The following is a 20,102-nucleotide window of genomic DNA, read 5'->3' as shown; positions in this document are numbered from 1 at the left end:
TTAAAATAAGTTTAAAATGTATTTGTTAAAATTATTTCCAACTTTATTACATGGACGACATTCTTTCTTTCTTCATAAAGGACAAACCAAAGCACTAACAGTAGATGCGGTAAAATATAAATGCGCATTCTGCTTTATATTACATTATATTTATAATAACAATATTATGTATCTAAATAAGTTCTATATCTCTATATTCATAAATAATTAAAAAAGAATTATGTAAAACTTATTAATCCTCCTTATTTTAATTCTACATGGATAATCTATTTTTCAAATGCGGTAAATAATTTTGGAATTTTATTTTCAAACCTCATTTTATTTTTCTAAGCTTCGTAAAAATTTTAAAAAATTTTGAACTATATAAAAGACACTAATTTAATTAGAATAAATTATCGTTACATAAAATTTAAAACATTTTTTCAATAAAAAAAATAAAAACTCGTTTCAAAGAAATTTAAAAATAGTTCCTATTTTAGCAATCTTCAAATATTATATATTAAAAAAATTATATATTAAAACATTTCAATTTTTCTTATATCATTTAGGCATATAAATTGTATCGTTTGGATAAAGGACCACCGGACAAAGCCACGATGAATGAAGATGACATTCTTTACGCATTGAAAGCGATGCACTATATCAGACGAATAGAAAGCAAAGCGGCAGAAATGTACAGATTGCGTTTCATCTATGGTTTTCTTCATTTATATATTGGTCAGGTAAATTTTATAATTAATCGAAACAGAAAAAAAATCTAACTAAGATAAGAATGAAATGAAAAAAAAAAAAGAAAGAAAAAGAAAGGAGGAAAAAAAAATGTATTTGTACAGGAAGCAATAGCCACTGGTATGAAACCGGCGATATCGGATAAAGACACTTTGATCACATCTTATCGATGTCATGGTTTTGCGGTGGTATTTGGCATATCGGCACGAGACATTTTTGCGGAATTAATGGGTCGAAAAACTGGAACTTCGAAAGGAAAAGGTGGTTCCATGCATATATACGGAGACAAATTTTATGGAGGCGAAGGAATCGTTGGTGGTCAGGTATAAAATCGAATCGAGCTTTTTTCTCTCTCTCTCTCTCGATCAGAATGCTATCTCTCTTAAAAATTAGAAAATCATAATTATGATCGATCCCGATATTATTGATGATATTCCTTATAAAATAATTATACTAAACGTTATAATAAGTTTATCTATAAAAACATCAAATTGGAAATAAAATTCAAAACGTAGAGAGATTATATTAATAAAAAATATGAATAACAATGATTTTTTTTATACAAAATTCTCCTTAAAATTCGAATTACTGTAATACTTTCCGACTGTCTAGATTAATTAAAATTTTCTGTTTAATATTTTGAAAAATATAACAACTTTTTTCATTTTCTTTGCGAGATCGTTAGGAGAAACAAATTAGATCTGATTCTATGTAAAAAACGCATAAAATTTATTTGAAAGTTAAAGGACAAATAGATCCTAAATTATTTTAATATATTTTGAAAAAAAAATAGAAAAAAGAACTAGGCGATTTTAATTAATAAAATAGTTATCATTTATAATTCAAAATATATTGGTTTTTTGATAGCTACCGATCGGTACTGGATTAGCATTTGCTCAGAAATATAATAGTACAGGCGGTATTGCTTGGGTAATCTATGGAGATGGTGCTGCGGACCAGGGTCAAACCTTCGAAGCATATAATTTGGCAAAATTGTGGAGTCTCCCGGTGGTATATGTATGTGAGAATAATAAATACAGTATGGGAACGGCAACATATAGGCATTCAGCGAATACTGATTATTACACGCGAGGGGATCTGATTCCAGGTATACAGGTGAGACAATAAAAAAAAGAGAAAAAAATTCTTACATCAAGATAACAATTAAACAAATGTAACAATTGAATAAATCTTCTCTTTTCTTTTCTCATTCACTTTTTATTTCAGGTAGATGGAATGAAAGTATTAGATGTTCACGAAGCTGCAAAATTCGCGAAAGATTACGCTCTACGAAAAGGTCCTATTATTCTCGAAATGGTCACATATCGATACTATGGACATAGCATGAGCGATCCTGGTACTTCTTACCGTACCAGAGAGGAAGTGAAATTGGTACAAGCCAAACAAGATCCTATTAATTGGTTAACCAAACAGATAATTGATAACGGTCTGAAAACTCAAGCAGAAGTTGAAGTAAGATCGAGCGCGTATTAACTCCTCTCTCTTCTCTTCTCGCGAAAGCTTTATTCTCAAAACTATATTTTTAATTTCAATCCTCCCTAGGAAATTACAAAGAATACATACAAAATCGTAGATGAAGAATTAGAAATAGCTAAGAAGGATCCATCACCAGATGTAACGGACGTTGGAAAAAATCTTTACACAAAACCATTGGAAAAAGTACGTGGTAAAGCACCTTGGGAGAATTGGTAAATTTATCGAGAAAATAGAACTAAATCTTTCGTTTACGAATTGTTTTAAATATTTATATATAGAAATATTTATATGTAGATATTCAATGTCTTTGTATCGAATGATAATTGTAATTTTTTTTAATTTTCCGGATGTTTTTGATATCTCTTTAATGATTGAATACTTGATTAAAATAAACTAGTATTTAATCGAAACATCTTATATTTTATTAAACATCTTTGATATTTGAAAATATATCAAAGATTCGATCGAACAAATGTTAAATTAAATATTGAATAAAAAAAAAAATTTATAAAATTCATAAATGAAGATAGAAATACGACTGTAGAGTCTGTGTTATGCGAATGACTGTGTTTATTTCTTGCTCGTTTTCTTGCTCCGACAATTGGAATGATCAATTAAACCATATCGCACTGCGTTGCGATCGAGAAAAGGAAAGAGTCTGAAGGAAGAGTAAGAAGATATTATGACTGCGACGAAGACAAAAGATTATTAAAGCAAAAAAGAACGATTGAGGAGAGTGAGTCAATGGTTCATAGGAACATTGTTGTAGTATAAGACAGTACTAAAGTAATAAAGGAAGGAGGGGACTAAAAGAGAGAGAAAAAAGAAAACAGAGAGAGAGAGAGAGAGAGAGAGAAGTAGACAGATTCCAGTGACTAGCGACAGCGAGACAGTCTTTGCGGGAGCCGCCTTCAGTTGCTCCCACGTGCAGTTCAGCTCGTTGAATTTTAACGAGTTAAATATTAAGAAGCAATTGTACGATTTCTGTTAAAGAAAGATATTTTTTAAAAATATATCTCTTAAGAAAAAAAAGTAATTGTTTAAAATAACAAGTGAAGAGAAAACTTGCGAAAATAATGCGCCGCAATGTTTGTCGCGAGAAATAAAGTAAAATTAAATATGCTATATTGTTTGTTTATCGATGCGACACAGTTTGGAACAACTTGAAATACAAGAGTATAGTGCAAATATTTCACAGGTGAGATATGCATTCGTTTAACGGATTCATCGTACGATAAATCGCGAATCGATGAGATTTATTAATTATTTATATTTCACTCGAATATCAGATAAAATTGTCATTAGAAACGTCATTGAACAATATCGATTCGTTCAATGACGGGAGAAAAGACGTCACGGATTGCTTAAAAGGAAAAGGGAGGTGTTCGTCGAATTCGCTTCGAATCAAATTTGATTTTAAGCTTGAATATTGATAATGAAAATAAAATCGGTTAGATGTGACGTAGACTTCTCGCACATTTTCCTCATTTCTTTACACTATCTTCTTTAATCACATTTCCGGGTAAATTTCAGTAGGAGAGTCTGTTACATTATATTGTTATAAAGTTCGGTTCAAAACTATTGTTAAACAAATAACTATACTTTATAGGTATACTAATAATAATATTCGAAAAAATTAATAAATTGAACGGAAAATAAGTTACGATGGGACTTAACGCCGAGCTCACCGCTATACTTCGAGGTAATTGCAATACTATTCCTTCTTTTTCTTATAAAATATATATGTATATATTATAAGTGTATTTATTTACTTTTTGTTTTCTATTTTACATTTATTTTTAATCATTACATTATTACATCGATCTAATTTTTTTATTATAGATGTAGTGCAATTTTTGGAATTTCTTCGCGAAGTCAAACTTCCAACTAGATTGGAGAATATTCGGGATAATCTGTTAATACGTTCGAAAGATACATTAACGATGTTCGTGATAGAGAGAATCGGAAGATCAGCTTCCCCGGAACCATATTTGAATATGAACGCAGCGGGATCAAAAGGTCTAATGGTAACATTAAAAACAGAAACAGAGTTGCAAGAATACGTAGGAGCAGAGGAACATCCTCAGAAACAACAGCAGCAGCAAGATTATTATGAGGCATTTCAAGGAATGGAATCGACGAATAATACTGCAACTGCGATTCATGAAACGATCAATAATCGTCAAACTAAAGAAGAAGAAATTGAAAATACACTGGTGAACATATACGCGAATTTTTCGGCGACAGAAACGAAAAGTAAATGTCAATTATGTGGTCTTCTTTATAGAAAAGAAGGAAAAAAATTATTTGTGTTCGAACAATATCGATCATGTTGGGTCGGTAAGTTAGAATTCGACTTTTAAAATTGATACGATCGATACATTTTTATATATCTTTACGTATGTTCAAAATTATACGTTTAAAGGAATTTTATTTCTTTGTAAATATAATAGGTTTAGTTGGATTACATTTATTAATTTATGGAAGCGATCGAGACAACCGTCCATGTACGATTTTACCAATTCACGGTTATATGGCTCGAGCTGCTCCAAATGCAATTCCTCGAGATCAACGTCGAAGCGAATCTACTTTTGAAATCTTCCGTCCTGGTTGCAGAACTTTTCAGGTAGTAAAAAATTTTTGATATAATATACGCTATATATATATAAGAAGAAAAAGAAAAAAAATAATATTTAAAATAAAATTCAAGTTTCATTTAGAATAATTTAAAACAATTTCAGTTTTCTGCCAAAAATCCGAAAGATATGGAACAATGGATAACAAAAATTTGTGAATTAGGAAGTGAAAAAAAGATAGAATCCAAAGAATTGACAAGAGAAGTAGACAATATTGTCGCAAATAATATTATCAAACAATCAAATGATTCAATTCAAGAAGATTTGAATTGCAAAGAAGAACGCTATCAAGATGTAAGTTCGCTAAGCATCAATGAGCCTTCTGATAAATCTTCAATCATTCCGCCTGTTGCCAATAAAGAAACAGAAAGAGAAGCAAACGATTCTTCTACAAAGGATAGTTTCCATGTATCCACTGATTCTTCCCTTCCTCAATTTTCCAATATTTCTGATACTGTCACTTCTTCTCGTCTTCATTCAACATCCCCTCCTCCATTACCTGCTCGAATCCCTCGAAAATTATTGACTGTATCTGTTCGAAATTCGTCTTATGAATTTCCTGATGAAGAAGAGGATGATATTTATCATAAGATCGAAGAAGTTAGAGATACAACACAATATGGAAATGTTGGTGATACTTTTCAATCTCAAATTAAAATAAATGATGAACAATCGAATAAAAAATCCACAACGTATGATGATGTTCGTGCAAGCATAAAAAGCGGACATAAATTTGATGATAAACGAAAGAAGAAAGAGACTAACAGAAAATCAATTGCCTCACGAAATGAATTAACGTATGATGATACTGCCAACACCATGTCTGAAGATAATAAAGTTGTAGATGAACAAAACAAATTTGTATCTTACGACAATGTTGAGGTGATTGTATTGTGTGACCATGTTTCGTTCATATTTCTCATTTTTTTTCCTTTTGAATTTTCCTTACCTATTTTTACTCTTTTTCTTTTTTCCTCTTTTTATTAAATAAATCGTCTACGCTTGATATTTGATTTTGCATACTTCTTTTGTATACAGAATATAGTTTTGAATACAAAATCGATCAAGGCTCAAACAATGAATAAAACAGATGAACCATCAAAATCACCACAAAAGAAATCGTTTTTGAATAGAATGAGAAGCAAAAAGGATTTTCCAAGAAAAAATGAGAAAAAAACTAAGTGTAAAACTTCACCACAATTATTGCCATCTGTAAATAATCAAGAACTATCTACTTACTATGATGATATATCTGATCTGATGAATATTCAGCAAGAAACAATTCGTGTCGAAGAACAACAATCTGAATATACTTGTCCACCTCCACCTAGGCCAATTTATGCAAAACCACCGATAATCAATGATGTAATCGATACGGATCAATTTTATGATGATGTTGCATATCGAGACAAATCTAAAAATTATAAATTACCTCAAGTATGAACGATATATTTCTTAATTTTTTCATTTAATTTTTATTATATTTTAATTTTTTTGCACAGTACTTAAAACAGTATTTTTTTTTTTTATAGAATTATTTTTAAACGTATGACAAATGAATTTTCAGCAAACTACAAAGAATCTCTCTCCGGATTTTGTTCGCACGAATATTAATCGACCCGTTCTTTGCGAAAATATAAATTATTCGCAAGGATCATCACTTGTGGATAACGAACATTATAAGATACCACCTCCGCGATCCGAGTTATGTTATCCTAAGTCTCTTTCCATTAATCAACAAGTAGATGATCTATATGATGATATCGCTATTCTCGCAGACTTTACAGCACGACAAAAAGAAGTTTTAAATAACAGAGATCATGAAAATTTAATAAGATCGCAAAGCAGCCCAGAAAAGAAATCGTGGAATAGATTTGTTACTGGAAAAAAATCAAAAATGATTGATTCAACGGTTATTGAAACAAACGGACGAGTTTTAACCGAGTTGGAAGATTCATCGGACGACTGTGGCGAACAACATACTTCATTGCGAATGAATACTTTTCAAAAATTGATTAGTAGAATGGAAAACTCTCTTAGCAAAACATCTGCTAAATCAGCATCATCAATATTGTTAAATAAAACGAATATTACAAATAATGTTTAATATTTAAAAAAAAAATGCATATCTGCATGATTCAAAATAATATATAATTAAATATTATATATTATATTATATAAATATTATATATTTACAGACCAAAGAAGTAGTATGATACATTTTAATATATCTGTATTAATCTTTTATTTTTCAAAATAAATAACATTTTTTGATTCGCATATGTGATTTTAATACAACATAATACGAAGACATTCAGTTCCTCATTGGCTTTAAAAGTATCAACAATAATAAATTTTATTCATTAATTATATTTTACATCTACATCTTATAAAATTATTACATTCAATAAATTTGATCATTGAAATTTAAATATTTAAGAATCTTAATTTTTTTCATAATATTTAAAATGTATTATTTCATTGAAATATCGGTTTTAAAATTTTGTTCATAGATAAAATATAAATTATCGCAAATATTAATTACGAATTTTTTAAGAGAATAGAGTATATTAGTACTATATTTTTGAAATTCCTTTAAAGATACACCTGTGTTAGTTTCTATATAATTTATAAACAATTCTGATTGTTTTGAATACAATGGAAGAATCGTAATCATTAGTGTAAATATTAAACCCAAAAGAAAAACCCATAATATCATAGACATAAAGAATTGATATACATTTTCTGAAATATCAATTAATTAAGATTACAATTATTTACATTTGCAAATTAGTTTGAATATATTACCTTTAAATCCATATTCTTTATTAATTTGATTATTGAGTGTCAATTTTGGAGGTTCTATTTTATTTTCATCTATTTTTTTTACTTTATTTAAAAGGTTAAACCCATTCTTATCTAAATTTTGTTTATTATTTTTTTCCAGTTTCTTTTTTTTTCTTTTTCCTCCCTTTTTTGTTGATATGGTATCTGTTTCTGTATCTACTATAAGTTAAAATATCATTAATGTACATTATATAAAAACTATATAAAGATTTATGTATTTTATTTTTAAAATTTACCCGTAACAGTAGCATTCAATCTTCGTAATTTTTCTTCCTCAATAGTAACTTTAACATATGATAAATAAGAAACAATATTGCGAGCACAAGCTTGACATTCACTCAAATTACTACAGGGACCAGCAACACTAGCTACAGCAAGAGTTAGAGGATTTTCTTTTAAGTCTAACCATCTTAAATTTTTTAATTCACTTAAACTAAGTGGTAATCTGCTTATCTGTAAAATAATTTTTCTATTATTTATATATAATTTAAATTTACTTTAAAAATATTTAATATGTTATTTTTAATTTACTTGATTTGCATAAAGATCCAAATGTTTCAGTTGTCTTAATTCTCCAAAATTTTCAGGTATTTCTGTCAACATATTTTTACTAAGATCCAATTTAATTATTTGTTTAAGATCAACAAAAGTATTCTGAAAGTAATTATTTATAATAAAAAATATATATATATTTCATTTATTGAAAATAATAAACTTGTGAAAACTTACAGGTAAAAATGTTAAAAGATTATTTGATAAATCCAAAATTGTTGCTTTTTTGATAGTTGCCTGAAAAATATAATATAAATATTTAATATTTGAATTTAACATTATATATATTTATAATAAATATATATAAATATAATATAAATATATTATCATATCATAAATATAATATTATAATTTTATAGTGTAAAATAATATAAAAATATATTTAATATGCAATATTGATATTTTAAATCAAATTAAATAAAATTTTAAAAATTGAACATGTGTCAAATTAAATCAAATATAAATTTTTAAACATACGATTTCTCGAACAGGCACTTCTTTCAGGTCGCACAAGCTAAGATCTAATGTTTCGTCTTTTAGTCTATTTTTAACATTTTTTAAGTTCATTTTGATAATATAATAAATTAATCGAATAAAATAATAAAACACAGAAAACGTATGGTATTTGTGCTTTTTTGTGGCGTCACCTTCTGGTAGATAACATATTGCTAGAAAGTTAAATGAATGTAATGTCAAATGATAGAACAGTAAAGTACTTTTTATTCTTCCATTTGATAAAAAATTTCATAATAATAAAAACATTTTTAACAAATAATACATAGATATGTTAATGAAAATCAATATCAAATAATTAAGAATATGTCATTTTTAACTTTTGCTTTTCGCATTTGACGATTTAGCAACTTTTAAAATTATACAAACGTTGGCAGAACTTGATTGGCGATTGTAGTGAACTATGATACATGTAAGTAACATGATGCATATAAGCTATATCAATAGTAATGAATAGTTCTATACATTTACAGCAATTGCACTTGTATATTTGAAGAAAATTGACAAGTGAAGAGAGATTTTGATTTTATCAGGAATTTGTGGTAAATGAAGGAAATTAATAACTGTGGTGTATTTAATTTTTAAGATTTACAAAAATTGTATAATTTTCCAAACTATTTTTCAATCGATTTATCTACTTTTAGATTAAAAATTAAATTCATTCAGAATGTCTACACGGTATATGAAAAAAGTATATGGAAGCGATATGTTATCCGAAAAAGATAGTGAAAATGAGAATGAGATAGACAATTCAATAATTGGCAATGTTAAATCTAAGACATTCAACTTGTTTGATGTGGTATGTGTTCAAAGTGCTTTAATTAATAAATAACTTTTCATTTGTTTGCATAATTATTTAATATTTTAATAATGTTATGGTCAAATTCTTTCTTGAATCTTCTGAATATTTTAATACATTATTTAATATTAATAAATTTATTTTTTTTTCTTTTAGTTAAATCAAAATTCTGAAATTAGTGAGGAAGAAAATGAAGAAGAACAAGTGATAGATAAAAATTGTATCAATGAAGTTAAACGTAAGAAAAAAAAAAAGAGACGAAAGAAATTTGAAAGTTCTAAAGTTCAAATTGAATCTAAAGAAGAGGATGTAGATGAAATTGAAAGAACAGTAAGAGAAGTAAATAAATTGCTTGGGGAACCACTTCCAAGTTGTAGCTCTCAAAACATAGATAATTTACAATGGATTGAACAAAAATCTAAAGAAGATATTTTATTAGTGCAACATAAACATTTAAATCCATATAATGAACTTAAAAGAATTTTTGGTAGTAAAACAGTACAAGCTGAACAAAAGTATGTTTCTATTATTAAAAAGTTTGTTATTTTAGATCTGTAGATATAAAATAAACAATATAATTAGATCTTGTTAATTTTAACAGTAATAGGAGAAATAGAGGTCGATTGGGTCATTTGAAAAAAACTTGGTTAGTTTCTGCTAGAGATAATTGGCCACCAATTAATAAATCTGGACTTTCAATGTCTTTGGATCATACTATATCATCTACCAATAATATTCAATATTTTATATATGATCATAGTCCATCATATAGACAAATTCAGTTAAAATTTTTGGAAGCAGTTGAAAGTTTGAATCCTGAAAATATTGTTGTATGTTATATTTAAATTTAATTTATATTAATTTAAATGTATTACATTTAAATATCAAAAAATATATAAAATTAAAATAAATAAATTAAAATTAATATATAAAATATCATAATTAAAATTTATATTTTCTTTTAGAGTATAATCAATGCACATTCTTATCATGTTGATGCATTATTACAATTAGCTGAACTTTGTAAACTCAATGAAGATTTAGCAATGGCTGCAGAATTTACAGAAAGAGCTTTATATTGTTTAGAATGTGCTTTTCATCCGCTATTTAACTTTACAACTGCCCTTTGCAGATTAGACTATAAAAAACAACAAAATCGTGCTTTATTTATCACTTTATTTAAACATCTTAATTTTGTTGGTGGTCGTGCATGTTACAGGTAAGAAACAGAAGATTTTAATGCTTTTCTTAATTTTTTTCAAATTTATTCACATTTCAGAACAAGTTTGGAATTTTGTAAATTACTTTTATCACTTGATCCAGAAGGTGATCCATTAGCTGTGATTCTTTCCCTTGATTTTTATGCTTTAAGAGCAAAAGAATATGAATGGTTTATTGAATTTTGCAATCTTTGGGATAATACAAGAAATTTAACTCAATTGCCAAATATAGCATTCAGTTTAGCTTTAGCTCATTTTCATTTAGGCAATACATCTTCTGCTAATGAACTTTTACAAAATGCTTTAATAATGTTTCCGGGTGTATTAATACCATTACTAGAAAAATGTAGTATACAATCTGATAAAATGGTAATTTCATATATATTACATATATTAATAAAAAAGTTTTTAATAAATTTTTATATAAAATTGAAAAATTATTAGATAAAAAATGTTTTATAGGTACAAACTCATAATTTCTTTAACACTAAGGCAGTAACTTCAACTTCACCAGCATTAGAAAAATTACAAAATTTATATGTTGTACGTAATTTTCGTCTGTGGAAAGAAACAGATCTTTTACCATGGTTATGTGAAAATGTACATATTGTACTAAATCGCGTTGATTCAAAAGATGATTATGTAAAGTATTGTGAAATAAAGCGAAGTAAACGTTATCAAGGAAAACTACCAAGAAATATTTTACGACATATTATATTATCTGATATAAAAGATATTACTGTAAATGTGCAAGAGGTAAAAAAATTTCTATATTGTATTTTTCAAATTTTTTTATCTATACTATACTAAAATGAAATCTCATGAAATTTTAGGTACAAAATGATGGTTCTGTTCTTTCACATGATCCTTTACCACCAGTGGATAGTATTGATATTTACAAACGACCTACTACAAATACAAGCACAACTAGAACTAATTCTAATCTTTTGTCTCTCTTTTTTTCATCCTTGTTTGAAGATATTAGTGGAGATGTTGCAAATGCTCTGGAAGGATTAAATTTACTGTGAGTATATAATATTAATAATAGTAATAATAATAGCAGTAATAATAGCAGCATAATGTAAAATTAATAAATAAAAAATTATTATATATATAACATAATATATGTGAAATTTTTTAGCTATGATAACAACGAACAAACATAATGTTAATTAATTACTACTATTGATTACTGATTACATCATAAAATAACAATTCAAAGTTCAGAATACTTTGTTTATTAAACGAATTAAAATGAAATCAGGTGTATAAATATTTTTAAAACAATTACTATTTTTATGAAAATAATGTATATTTTATGCCAGGTAATATATCTAATGTTTAATAATGAAAATTATAATTTTTTTTTATTATTATTATTCTTACTATTATCACTACCATTATCATCATTATTGTGATTACATAATAATTTATTATATATACATGAAACTTTATCCTGATTATATACGTATATTCATGTGTGATATGAAGTTGTATACATACATTGTTTGTACCATCTTGTACTTGTTATTATAATTTTTTGAAGTTTTTGGTGCAATTATCAACTCAAATTGTGAAAAATTGTAGATACATAAAATAATATATGTGTGTATATATACATATATACATATATACATATATATATATATATATATATATATATATATATATATATATACATGTATATACATACCCACATATATATACTATAACTAAACTATAACAACAATAAATAAACTATATTGTTGCAATATTTGTATTAAAAAGTAAAATGTTATTTTTGAATTATAGTTTTTTTTTTATAGGAATTTTATTTTTTTTTATTTATCTTAAATGTATTATATAGAACAATGTAAAGTATATATATATAAATATATATATATCATAAATTTGATTCATTAAAAAAGAATTATTATTTTCAAATACTTTTATGTACAGATCTATACAATCATTTTGTATTATAATTTTATCGACTATTCTTAATCATTGCTTCTAATGCAGTGGCCTTTATTTTTGTAAATAATTTTCTGTATTTTTATGACATATGAATATTGGCATATATCAATATAATAATTGATGAGCATAAAACTTTTTTTGTGTGCGTTTACTAGTGTAATATTGGCGTATTTCTGTAATTTTATTAATAATGATTATTATTAATAATAATAATTATTAATAATAATAATTACGATAGAAATACCCATTCCATATAAGAAAATATATCATCAAAGATGAAAAAAGTAAAAATGATCAACTTATTAACAAAATATTTAAAATTCAGAGAGACCATTGGTCCATAATAACGTCATTTGTATTCTTATTTATTTTACACCATACTGTGAAATACGGGATTATAGCGACAAATTCCGGGACCATATTCTTGATAAGCTTTTTTAGTATGACAGACTGTATAAAATTCTGGATCACTAGCTAATAAAGCACCACCATACCATACTGCCCATCGTTGTTTGTGATGTGATATAACATGGACATCTATAGGCTTTGGCTAAAATAAAGAAATATAATATATTGATATGTTACTTTTTTTTCATTAAAATATATAAAATATATACCGTAATAAGACTTCCACTTAATGTTTCACTAAGTTTGAGACGTGCATCAACAATTCGTTTTATATCACGTTGCAATCGTCTACCAAAATCTTTGAACATTGTAGAACCACCTGATAATACAATATTACTATATAATGGTCTTCTAACATCTATTGGACAATTTTGAATTACATCATCTACAATTTCACTTAATGGTGTTGTGAAATCTGGATTAGAAAACTAAAAAATAAAAAAAAGATAATAAAATTAGAAATATGATTATCCTGATTTTTTTTATTTTATTGTACACTTAAATTTAAATACTTCAGGATGGAAGAATATTTCTGGTCCTAGAAACCTTTCATATCCAACATCTACTACAAATGGTTGTTTTGTAATACTGTTCACACCTTCATATTTTTTTATTTTAGTAGGATCACTATCATACTTAGCAAATTCTTTTGAAATATCAGGACATATGTAACAATATTTTTCTTTTATTGCCTTAGCTGTTTCTAATGATTGTTCAGGTGGTATTCCAATTTCACGTTCTCGTAATAAACTTTGAATAAAATATGTAATATCACGACCAGCAATAGGAATATGTTTTATACAACTTCCTATAACAAAACCTTCTGCCTGAATAATAGAATAAATTTGTTAATTATAAAATATTTTTTGAATATTATAAGTTTATATGTGAATTTATATTTCACATATCTATATTGTATTCATATATATTTCATATTTTTCTTTTTTTAAACATACCACTGGTATTACATGTGTAACTCCATCTCCACTATCAACAACCACACCTGTTAATGTTCTATCCTCTATTGTTTTAGCTGTCCAAGAAGCAGCTAATGCTAATACTGCTTGTACAGCAATATAAAGACCTGGTACATTAAATGATTCAAACATTATTTCTGCAGTATATTCACGATTTTCAGGAGTGTTTAATGGTGGTTCCGTAAGTAAAAAATAATGATCTTCAGGTTCTGCTCTAAGATATTTGAAAATACACTGCTGCAGAAATTTTTCCATTAAATCCCAATCTTCCACTAACCCATGTCTAACTGGATACTGAACAAAATCGAATATAAATTATAAAACTATTTAAAAAACATTATATATTTCAATGATAATACTAATTTATAATATATAACATACTTTTACAGAATAACCAGTAGCTTCAAAAGCTTCATCTCCAATATAAGCATCCAGATCTTCAACTCCTTTAGTAACTCTTCTAGCATTGTTATCTCCAACTTTTGCAGTTTCTTTAATAGCAATTGCTGATGGAATTATAAGTTGAGGTTCTTTATTGCCTGCAAAACCTAGTTTCGTATATCTGTAAACTCACAAAAAATAATTTTTTTAATAAAATAAATAATAAAGATTTCTATAATAATTTTACTAATTTACATTACTATTTAAATTAAATTTAAAAATTTATTTGAAATATTTACCAACATAACATTTTATTATTTTTTAAATATATATATATATATATATAATAAACAAATTTAAATTATCATTTATTTGAATATTAAGAAAAAACAATAAAAATAAATAATTTTAAATTGATTCATATTATTTAAATATTTGTTTCACTTGTAAAATGACATGTGTCATTAAATCATATTTTAGTCTATCTATTCTAGTCAAATATAATTTTTTTAATTTCTTACCCCGTACCCACGTCGATCACACATGCAGGAAGACGACCAAGCATCGTGTATTTTTCGTTTTAATTAGTTTTTGCTTTTATCTTTATTTAAAAGAAATATATCTCAATTACAGCTCAAATTTAACGCTCATCCGCTCCAATTAACCACACCTCGCTTTGAAGATAAAGCAGAAGTTCACTTTAAGCAGCATATTCATTAAACGAAATTTTCCATGAATGTCAAAAATGGAAACTTACAGATGTTATATATCATTAGAATTTTGTGGCTCCTCATAGCGTGAAATTTTACGCGGGAAGTATGAATTGCATAATACCAAAATAAAGTATAAAAAATTTTGAAAAAAATTATATTGATTAATTATCATGATTATAATTGTCAATCATGTGATGATTTATATAAATATTTGTATTTATATATATTTATGGAGTTGCAAAACATTATTATTATTAAAACATGCTTCCAAATACAATCAATCAAATTTATTTTCATCAGTATTAATTAATGATTAATTTAATTGAATATTTATTAAATAATATTTCATTAATTTAAATTTAATATCATATAAAAAGAATTTTAAATTAAGAATGATCGTTTAAAAAAAATATTTAAAAAATTTGATAAAATTTATTTATACAAACTTTATAAATATTGCGTGTTATGTAGTTATAGGATTAGTCTAATAAATTTTGATGTTATAATATAATGTTATAATATAATTTTGATGTTAATATAATGATGCAGTTGGTTTATTGATTTAAAAAAAAAATTAATTTATATTATCTTATGAATAATGTAAGTAATAAATTAAATAATAAAATATATATATATATATATATATTTTCTATTATATTTATAAATTTATATATATAAATTTCGGATAAATATGAGGTTATATTATTTATATTTAAAAAATTTTTAATCATTTTTTAAATAAAATTATATCTTTTAAAAATGAAATATATCTGAAATAAATTGAATATTTTATTAAACAATAATTTCGTATTTAAAAAAAAATTATTTAAAAACATAGACACATATAAAGTAAACATTAAACTTTATTTTTGAATATCAATATCTTATTTTTTAATAGCAATAGCAAATTATTTTTAGAATTTTTTTTTTTTGTTAGAATTTATAAATATCAAATATAATTAATAATCAACTCAACAAAAATTTAATTTTATTTTAAATTAAGTTTTAATCTCAACACATTTTATCTTAATATATTAAGATTGTTTATATAAATTTCATTTAAATGATTTTATTTTTAATTGTATTATGTTTTAAATTATTTATTATCCTATAATGATTGTGATTAATTTATTATGATTACTTAAAAAAATATTTATTATTAAAATATTCATTATGGATATAGATAAAATATAAATTTTTTTATAGCATATATAAAAAATGTAAATACATACATTGCATATAGTATATAATACTAATACATATATATTAAAACAAATTAAACACAATATAAAATATCATTTAAATTAAATACAAAAATATAAAAGATTTATTAAAATTTCTATGATATAATATATTTTGTAATATAATATGTAAATGATTATAAATATTGTCATGAAAAGTAAATTCTTTTATTAAAGAAAAAATTTAAATTGTCAAATATCTCTCATTTTTTTGTTCATGGCACTTTATCTTTATTCATAAATCTTCTCGTTTTGATTTATTTTGATGATCAAATATAATTGTAGAATTTTCCGTATCACTTACATACCCTTGTTCACCTGTATAATGTGTTGGATAAATTAAAAGAGGATTTGCAGAAAGTATAATTAAATTTCGTTTTGGATAATATATTTTCCAATCTTTCCTATATAAATAAATAGTTTTAATATATATATTGCAATTAAAGTTAAAAAATAAATAAAAATATATTTTGAAAATTACAATAAAATATTTTATTAAATTTTTATTTACCTAGGATGAACATCAGATAATATAGGAAGATATTCATCAACAGGTATTAATTGCTTTAATGGCATTGCTTCAATTAATTTCCTTGCACCACTTGCAGATAAAATATATCCTAATGTCCAGTAACTATAAGCAGCATGTACTAAATATTTTGATTCATCAATCCAAGGTTCAGCATTTTCTGCCAATTTTTTTCTTCCCAAATAACTAATATAAGATATTGAAATCATTGATTCAAAATCGAATATTGTAATTTACATAAAATTGGTATTTAATTGATATTAAAATTTTTTAAATGTTAAATACTTACACTAAATCCCATTCTAAATGAAGATCTTTCAATTCTGTTAAAATGTAATTTAACTTTTGACAAAAAAATGGTTCAAAACGAACATCATCTTCTAAGATAATAACACTTTTAAAATCATTTTCTATTACCTAATAATTTTTTGATTTTTTATTATAATTTTTATATATAATTTGATTAAAACAATTTATTTTTTGAATTTTATAATTACCTTATTCCAAATATTATAATGACTCAAAAAACAACCAATTTCACCCATAGTCATTGGTCTATAATTTAATATTTTGATATTAATTGTTTATATTATTTGATTTTAATTTTTCAATTTTTATCATATACTTACCGATCATGATAGGGATCAGTATATTCTGGCATTATTTTTATTCCCATTTTTTTAAGAATAGATTGATTTAATGCCCTAAATAAGAAACATAATTTATAAAATAAAATTTTTTAAAGCATTTGCTACTTTTTTCGCTAGATTCGATGACAATATTTTATATTTTTATATTTTTGTTTCTCATCTATAAATACATACTATTGCTTCAATATCGATATTATATTAAAATATGATTGTTATATTACATATACTATTGCAATATTATATTTTGACAATAATGTTTTCGTATAATGTAATTATACAGACAGAATTATTTTTTATACATATATAATATATATATATATATAATATAATATATATATATATGTATATATATGTATTACAATATATTAATATTATATTTATATATTTTTTATAATATATATATAAATTTAATATCTATAAATTTATTCCTGTGTTCATAACTTACCTACCATCAACAGCATCATGTGTTTCTACTCGAATTCCAAGTTCTTTAAAAAGTTTGTGCATCCTGTTACGTCTTTCTGGCCTTCTTAAAAGATTTATCATATAAATATTGTCCACTTGTAATGTATCATTAGTAGGATATTGTACAAATTTTTCGAGATATATTGATAATGGAAGATCATTATTATCGGCTAAAAAAATAAAAATTTTATGGTAAATGAAGATAAGAATAGAATAAAATTTAATAACTTTTTTTTTATTTTTGTTTTCATTATTCTCTATTTAAAATTAAATTACTGTTAACTTACATAATATTTCTGTTTTGATATTAGTCAGTCTTTGTAAATCTTCGGCGATCGTTTCTTCTTCTTCTAATGGAACCATAATAAATCCATACGTATTATCGTTACAAATAAATAATGGCACACCTAACATAGATATAAAAAAAATTATTGAAAAAAATATGAAATTTAATTTTGGGAAAATTTTAATTTACCAGTTTTATTAGCACCAACAGCAAAAGTTATTATATCGTCAGTAGGGCCATTGTATTGATATAATTTATTCGGATTATATGTCAAAAAATCCGAAATCTGCTTTCTTAAATCTATAAGAACCGCACTATGAATCATAGGTACATTAAAACATCCCTTTTTTTCTCGAAACAAAATTGGTTCATATTCTTTTGTTCTTAAATAATAATAATCATTAGTCATTCCAGCCCAAAAATTGCTATATAAGCCATCAGATTTTAACAATGGAGCAATTACAATTTGATTCTTTAAGATCAATTCATCAAGAGTATTTGGATTTGTTAGAAAAACATCTGCATCGAGCATCTGAAATTGAATAAAAAATAAAATTAATAATAATAAATATTTTTAAAACATTGGTAAAAATAAAAAAATTTTAAATTAAAAGATTACTATTTCATTAAAAATAATTTATTAAAAAGAAATTAATTTTTTACCCAAATGAAATCTGCCCACATATTTCTTCCCGCCTTAAGGGCTTCTTCGCGTAAATTAATCACATGCAAAAATCTTTGCGCCGACCAATTTGTAATTCCTTTCTCATCGTCAAATCCTTTTGATTTTTCATCAAAATTTATTTGAACTCCATGGTATTTATTACTTTCATTATTTAACCATGCTGATAATATTTCAATTGAGTTATCAATATTATTATCACTACATATCCTTTAAAAAAATATATATATATTTTAAATTTTTAATTAGAATAATTTTCATAAATAATTTGCGAATTTTAAAATATATGAATGTTATAAAATAAAATATGTTTATAGTAGTAAATAAAGATTTAAATATAAAATATAAATATGTTTCATCTATTGATTGCGCATCAATTAACATCTATCACAGCGGGAAATTACAATTTTTTGATATAATGCAATATGATTAAAAAATTTAATTAAAGATAATTTAAAATATTATTGATAAATTATATTTAGCTATTAATTTTATTATATTGATTTATTCAAAATATATTTTATTAAAATATAATGCAATAAGTATAAATAAATTTATGTAAGATTTATGATAGTTGAAAAACAAATTATTTTTTTTTTATTAATATTATAACTTAAAAAATTTATATTTTAATTTCTTAGATATAATCAAGATAATAATTTAAATTTTAATTATATTAAGCATTTATATATTATATATATTCTATAACATTTTTACTTTACAACTTTATTAAAAAAAGGTTATGATGTATATGTACTTACCAGAGATGTATTCGTTTCTTTGGATAAGTCAATCGTTCCAAAAAGGTCAAGAAATACGGTAATGTATGTGCTTTATTACGTACTAAAATAATTATTAAAACAGTTGGCTTTTTTAAATCATGGGTAGAATTTTCTAAAAACATAATAGAAAGTACAAAAATAATACTAATAAAATTTATTAATTTCATTTTTGTTTTTAAATTTTTTAATATCTTATTTTATCTTTAATCGTTATTATATCTAATATAATAAAAAACACA

The 20,102-nt window shown here is 24.5% G+C and overlaps 6 protein-coding genes across 13 annotated transcripts; 3 read left to right on the top strand and 3 right to left on the bottom strand.

Moving 5' to 3' along the window:
- The first annotated feature begins 494 nt into the window (after window positions 1-494).
- On the top strand, window positions 495-3,279 carry LOC100578735 (pyruvate dehydrogenase E1 component subunit alpha, mitochondrial). Its single transcript, XM_006568575.3, has 5 exons — window positions 495-722; window positions 834-1,052; window positions 1,597-1,845; window positions 1,957-2,202; window positions 2,293-3,279. Exons 1-5 carry the CDS (start codon window positions 597-599, stop codon window positions 2,440-2,442), a joined length of 990 nt encoding a protein of 329 aa, XP_006568638.1. The 5' UTR covers window positions 495-596; the 3' UTR covers window positions 2,443-3,279.
- On the top strand, window positions 3,123-7,199 carry LOC102654510 (blown fuse). Of its 2 annotated transcripts, XM_026440674.1 has the most exons (8): window positions 3,123-3,424; window positions 3,516-3,748; window positions 3,836-3,928; window positions 4,069-4,566; window positions 4,680-4,852; window positions 4,968-5,744; window positions 5,901-6,299; window positions 6,430-7,199. In XM_026440674.1, exons 3-8 carry the CDS (start codon window positions 3,892-3,894, stop codon window positions 6,967-6,969), a joined length of 2,424 nt encoding a protein of 807 aa, XP_026296459.1. In that variant the 5' UTR covers window positions 3,123-3,424; window positions 3,516-3,748; window positions 3,836-3,891; the 3' UTR covers window positions 6,970-7,199. The 2 variants fall into 2 exon arrangements, with proteins under 2 accessions (XP_026296459.1, XP_026296455.1); XM_026440670.1 differs by lacking the exon at window positions 3,516-3,748.
- LOC102654555 (leucine-rich repeat-containing protein 59) lies at window positions 7,083-9,119 on the bottom strand. 2 transcript variants are annotated; one of them, XM_006568570.2, is made up of 6 exons: window positions 8,739-9,119; window positions 8,439-8,498; window positions 8,241-8,363; window positions 7,946-8,162; window positions 7,671-7,868; window positions 7,083-7,607 (listed from the first exon to the last, which is right to left on the bottom strand). In XM_006568570.2, exons 1-6 carry the CDS (start codon window positions 8,826-8,828, stop codon window positions 7,336-7,338), a joined length of 960 nt encoding a protein of 319 aa, XP_006568633.1. In that variant the 5' UTR covers window positions 8,829-9,119; the 3' UTR covers window positions 7,083-7,335. The 2 variants fall into 2 exon arrangements, with proteins under 2 accessions (XP_006568633.1, XP_006568634.1); XM_006568571.2 differs by having other exon boundaries at window positions 7,671-7,865.
- On the top strand, window positions 9,047-12,095 carry LOC410116 (transcription factor 25). Of its 6 annotated transcripts, none has more exons than XM_393600.7 (10): window positions 9,047-9,186; window positions 9,248-9,316; window positions 9,419-9,573; window positions 9,730-10,088; window positions 10,175-10,403; window positions 10,539-10,792; window positions 10,853-11,162; window positions 11,256-11,549; window positions 11,627-11,817; window positions 11,935-12,095. In XM_393600.7, the coding sequence occupies exons 3-10, from the start codon at window positions 9,442-9,444 to the stop codon at window positions 11,957-11,959; spliced, it is 1,794 nt and encodes a 597-aa protein (XP_393600.2). In that variant the 5' UTR covers window positions 9,047-9,186; window positions 9,248-9,316; window positions 9,419-9,441; the 3' UTR covers window positions 11,960-12,095. The 6 variants fall into 6 exon arrangements, with proteins under 6 accessions (XP_393600.2, XP_006568636.1, XP_006568635.1 ...); XM_006568573.3 differs by having other exon boundaries at window positions 9,248-9,339; XM_006568572.3 differs by having other exon boundaries at window positions 9,248-9,344.
- Window positions 12,096-13,062: 967 nt separating this feature from the next.
- LOC410115 (actin-related protein 3) lies at window positions 13,063-15,248 on the bottom strand. Its single transcript, XM_393599.7, has 6 exons — window positions 15,037-15,248; window positions 14,516-14,696; window positions 14,114-14,428; window positions 13,670-13,984; window positions 13,367-13,585; window positions 13,063-13,299 (listed from the first exon to the last, which is right to left on the bottom strand). The coding sequence occupies exons 1-6, from the start codon at window positions 15,078-15,080 to the stop codon at window positions 13,120-13,122; spliced, it is 1,254 nt and encodes a 417-aa protein (XP_393599.2). The 5' UTR covers window positions 15,081-15,248; the 3' UTR covers window positions 13,063-13,119.
- Window positions 15,249-16,536: 1,288 nt separating this feature from the next.
- Window positions 16,537-20,050, bottom strand: LOC413713 (glycosyltransferase 25 family member). Its single transcript, XM_006568568.3, has 10 exons — window positions 19,843-20,050; window positions 19,063-19,291; window positions 18,589-18,931; window positions 18,401-18,520; window positions 18,094-18,283; window positions 17,628-17,702; window positions 17,496-17,553; window positions 17,288-17,415; window positions 16,981-17,184; window positions 16,537-16,873 (listed from the first exon to the last, which is right to left on the bottom strand). The coding sequence occupies exons 1-10, from the start codon at window positions 20,028-20,030 to the stop codon at window positions 16,705-16,707; spliced, it is 1,704 nt and encodes a 567-aa protein (XP_006568631.3). The 5' UTR covers window positions 20,031-20,050; the 3' UTR covers window positions 16,537-16,704.
- Window positions 20,051-20,102: the final 52 nt, after the last annotated feature.

The sequence above is a fragment of the Apis mellifera genome, linkage group LG1 (genome assembly GCF_003254395.2).
Source record: "Apis mellifera strain DH4 linkage group LG1, Amel_HAv3.1, whole genome shotgun sequence".
In the NCBI taxonomy this organism is placed as follows: Eukaryota; Metazoa; Arthropoda; class Insecta; order Hymenoptera; family Apidae; genus Apis; species Apis mellifera.
This window is presented reverse-complemented; position numbering and strand designations above follow the sequence as displayed.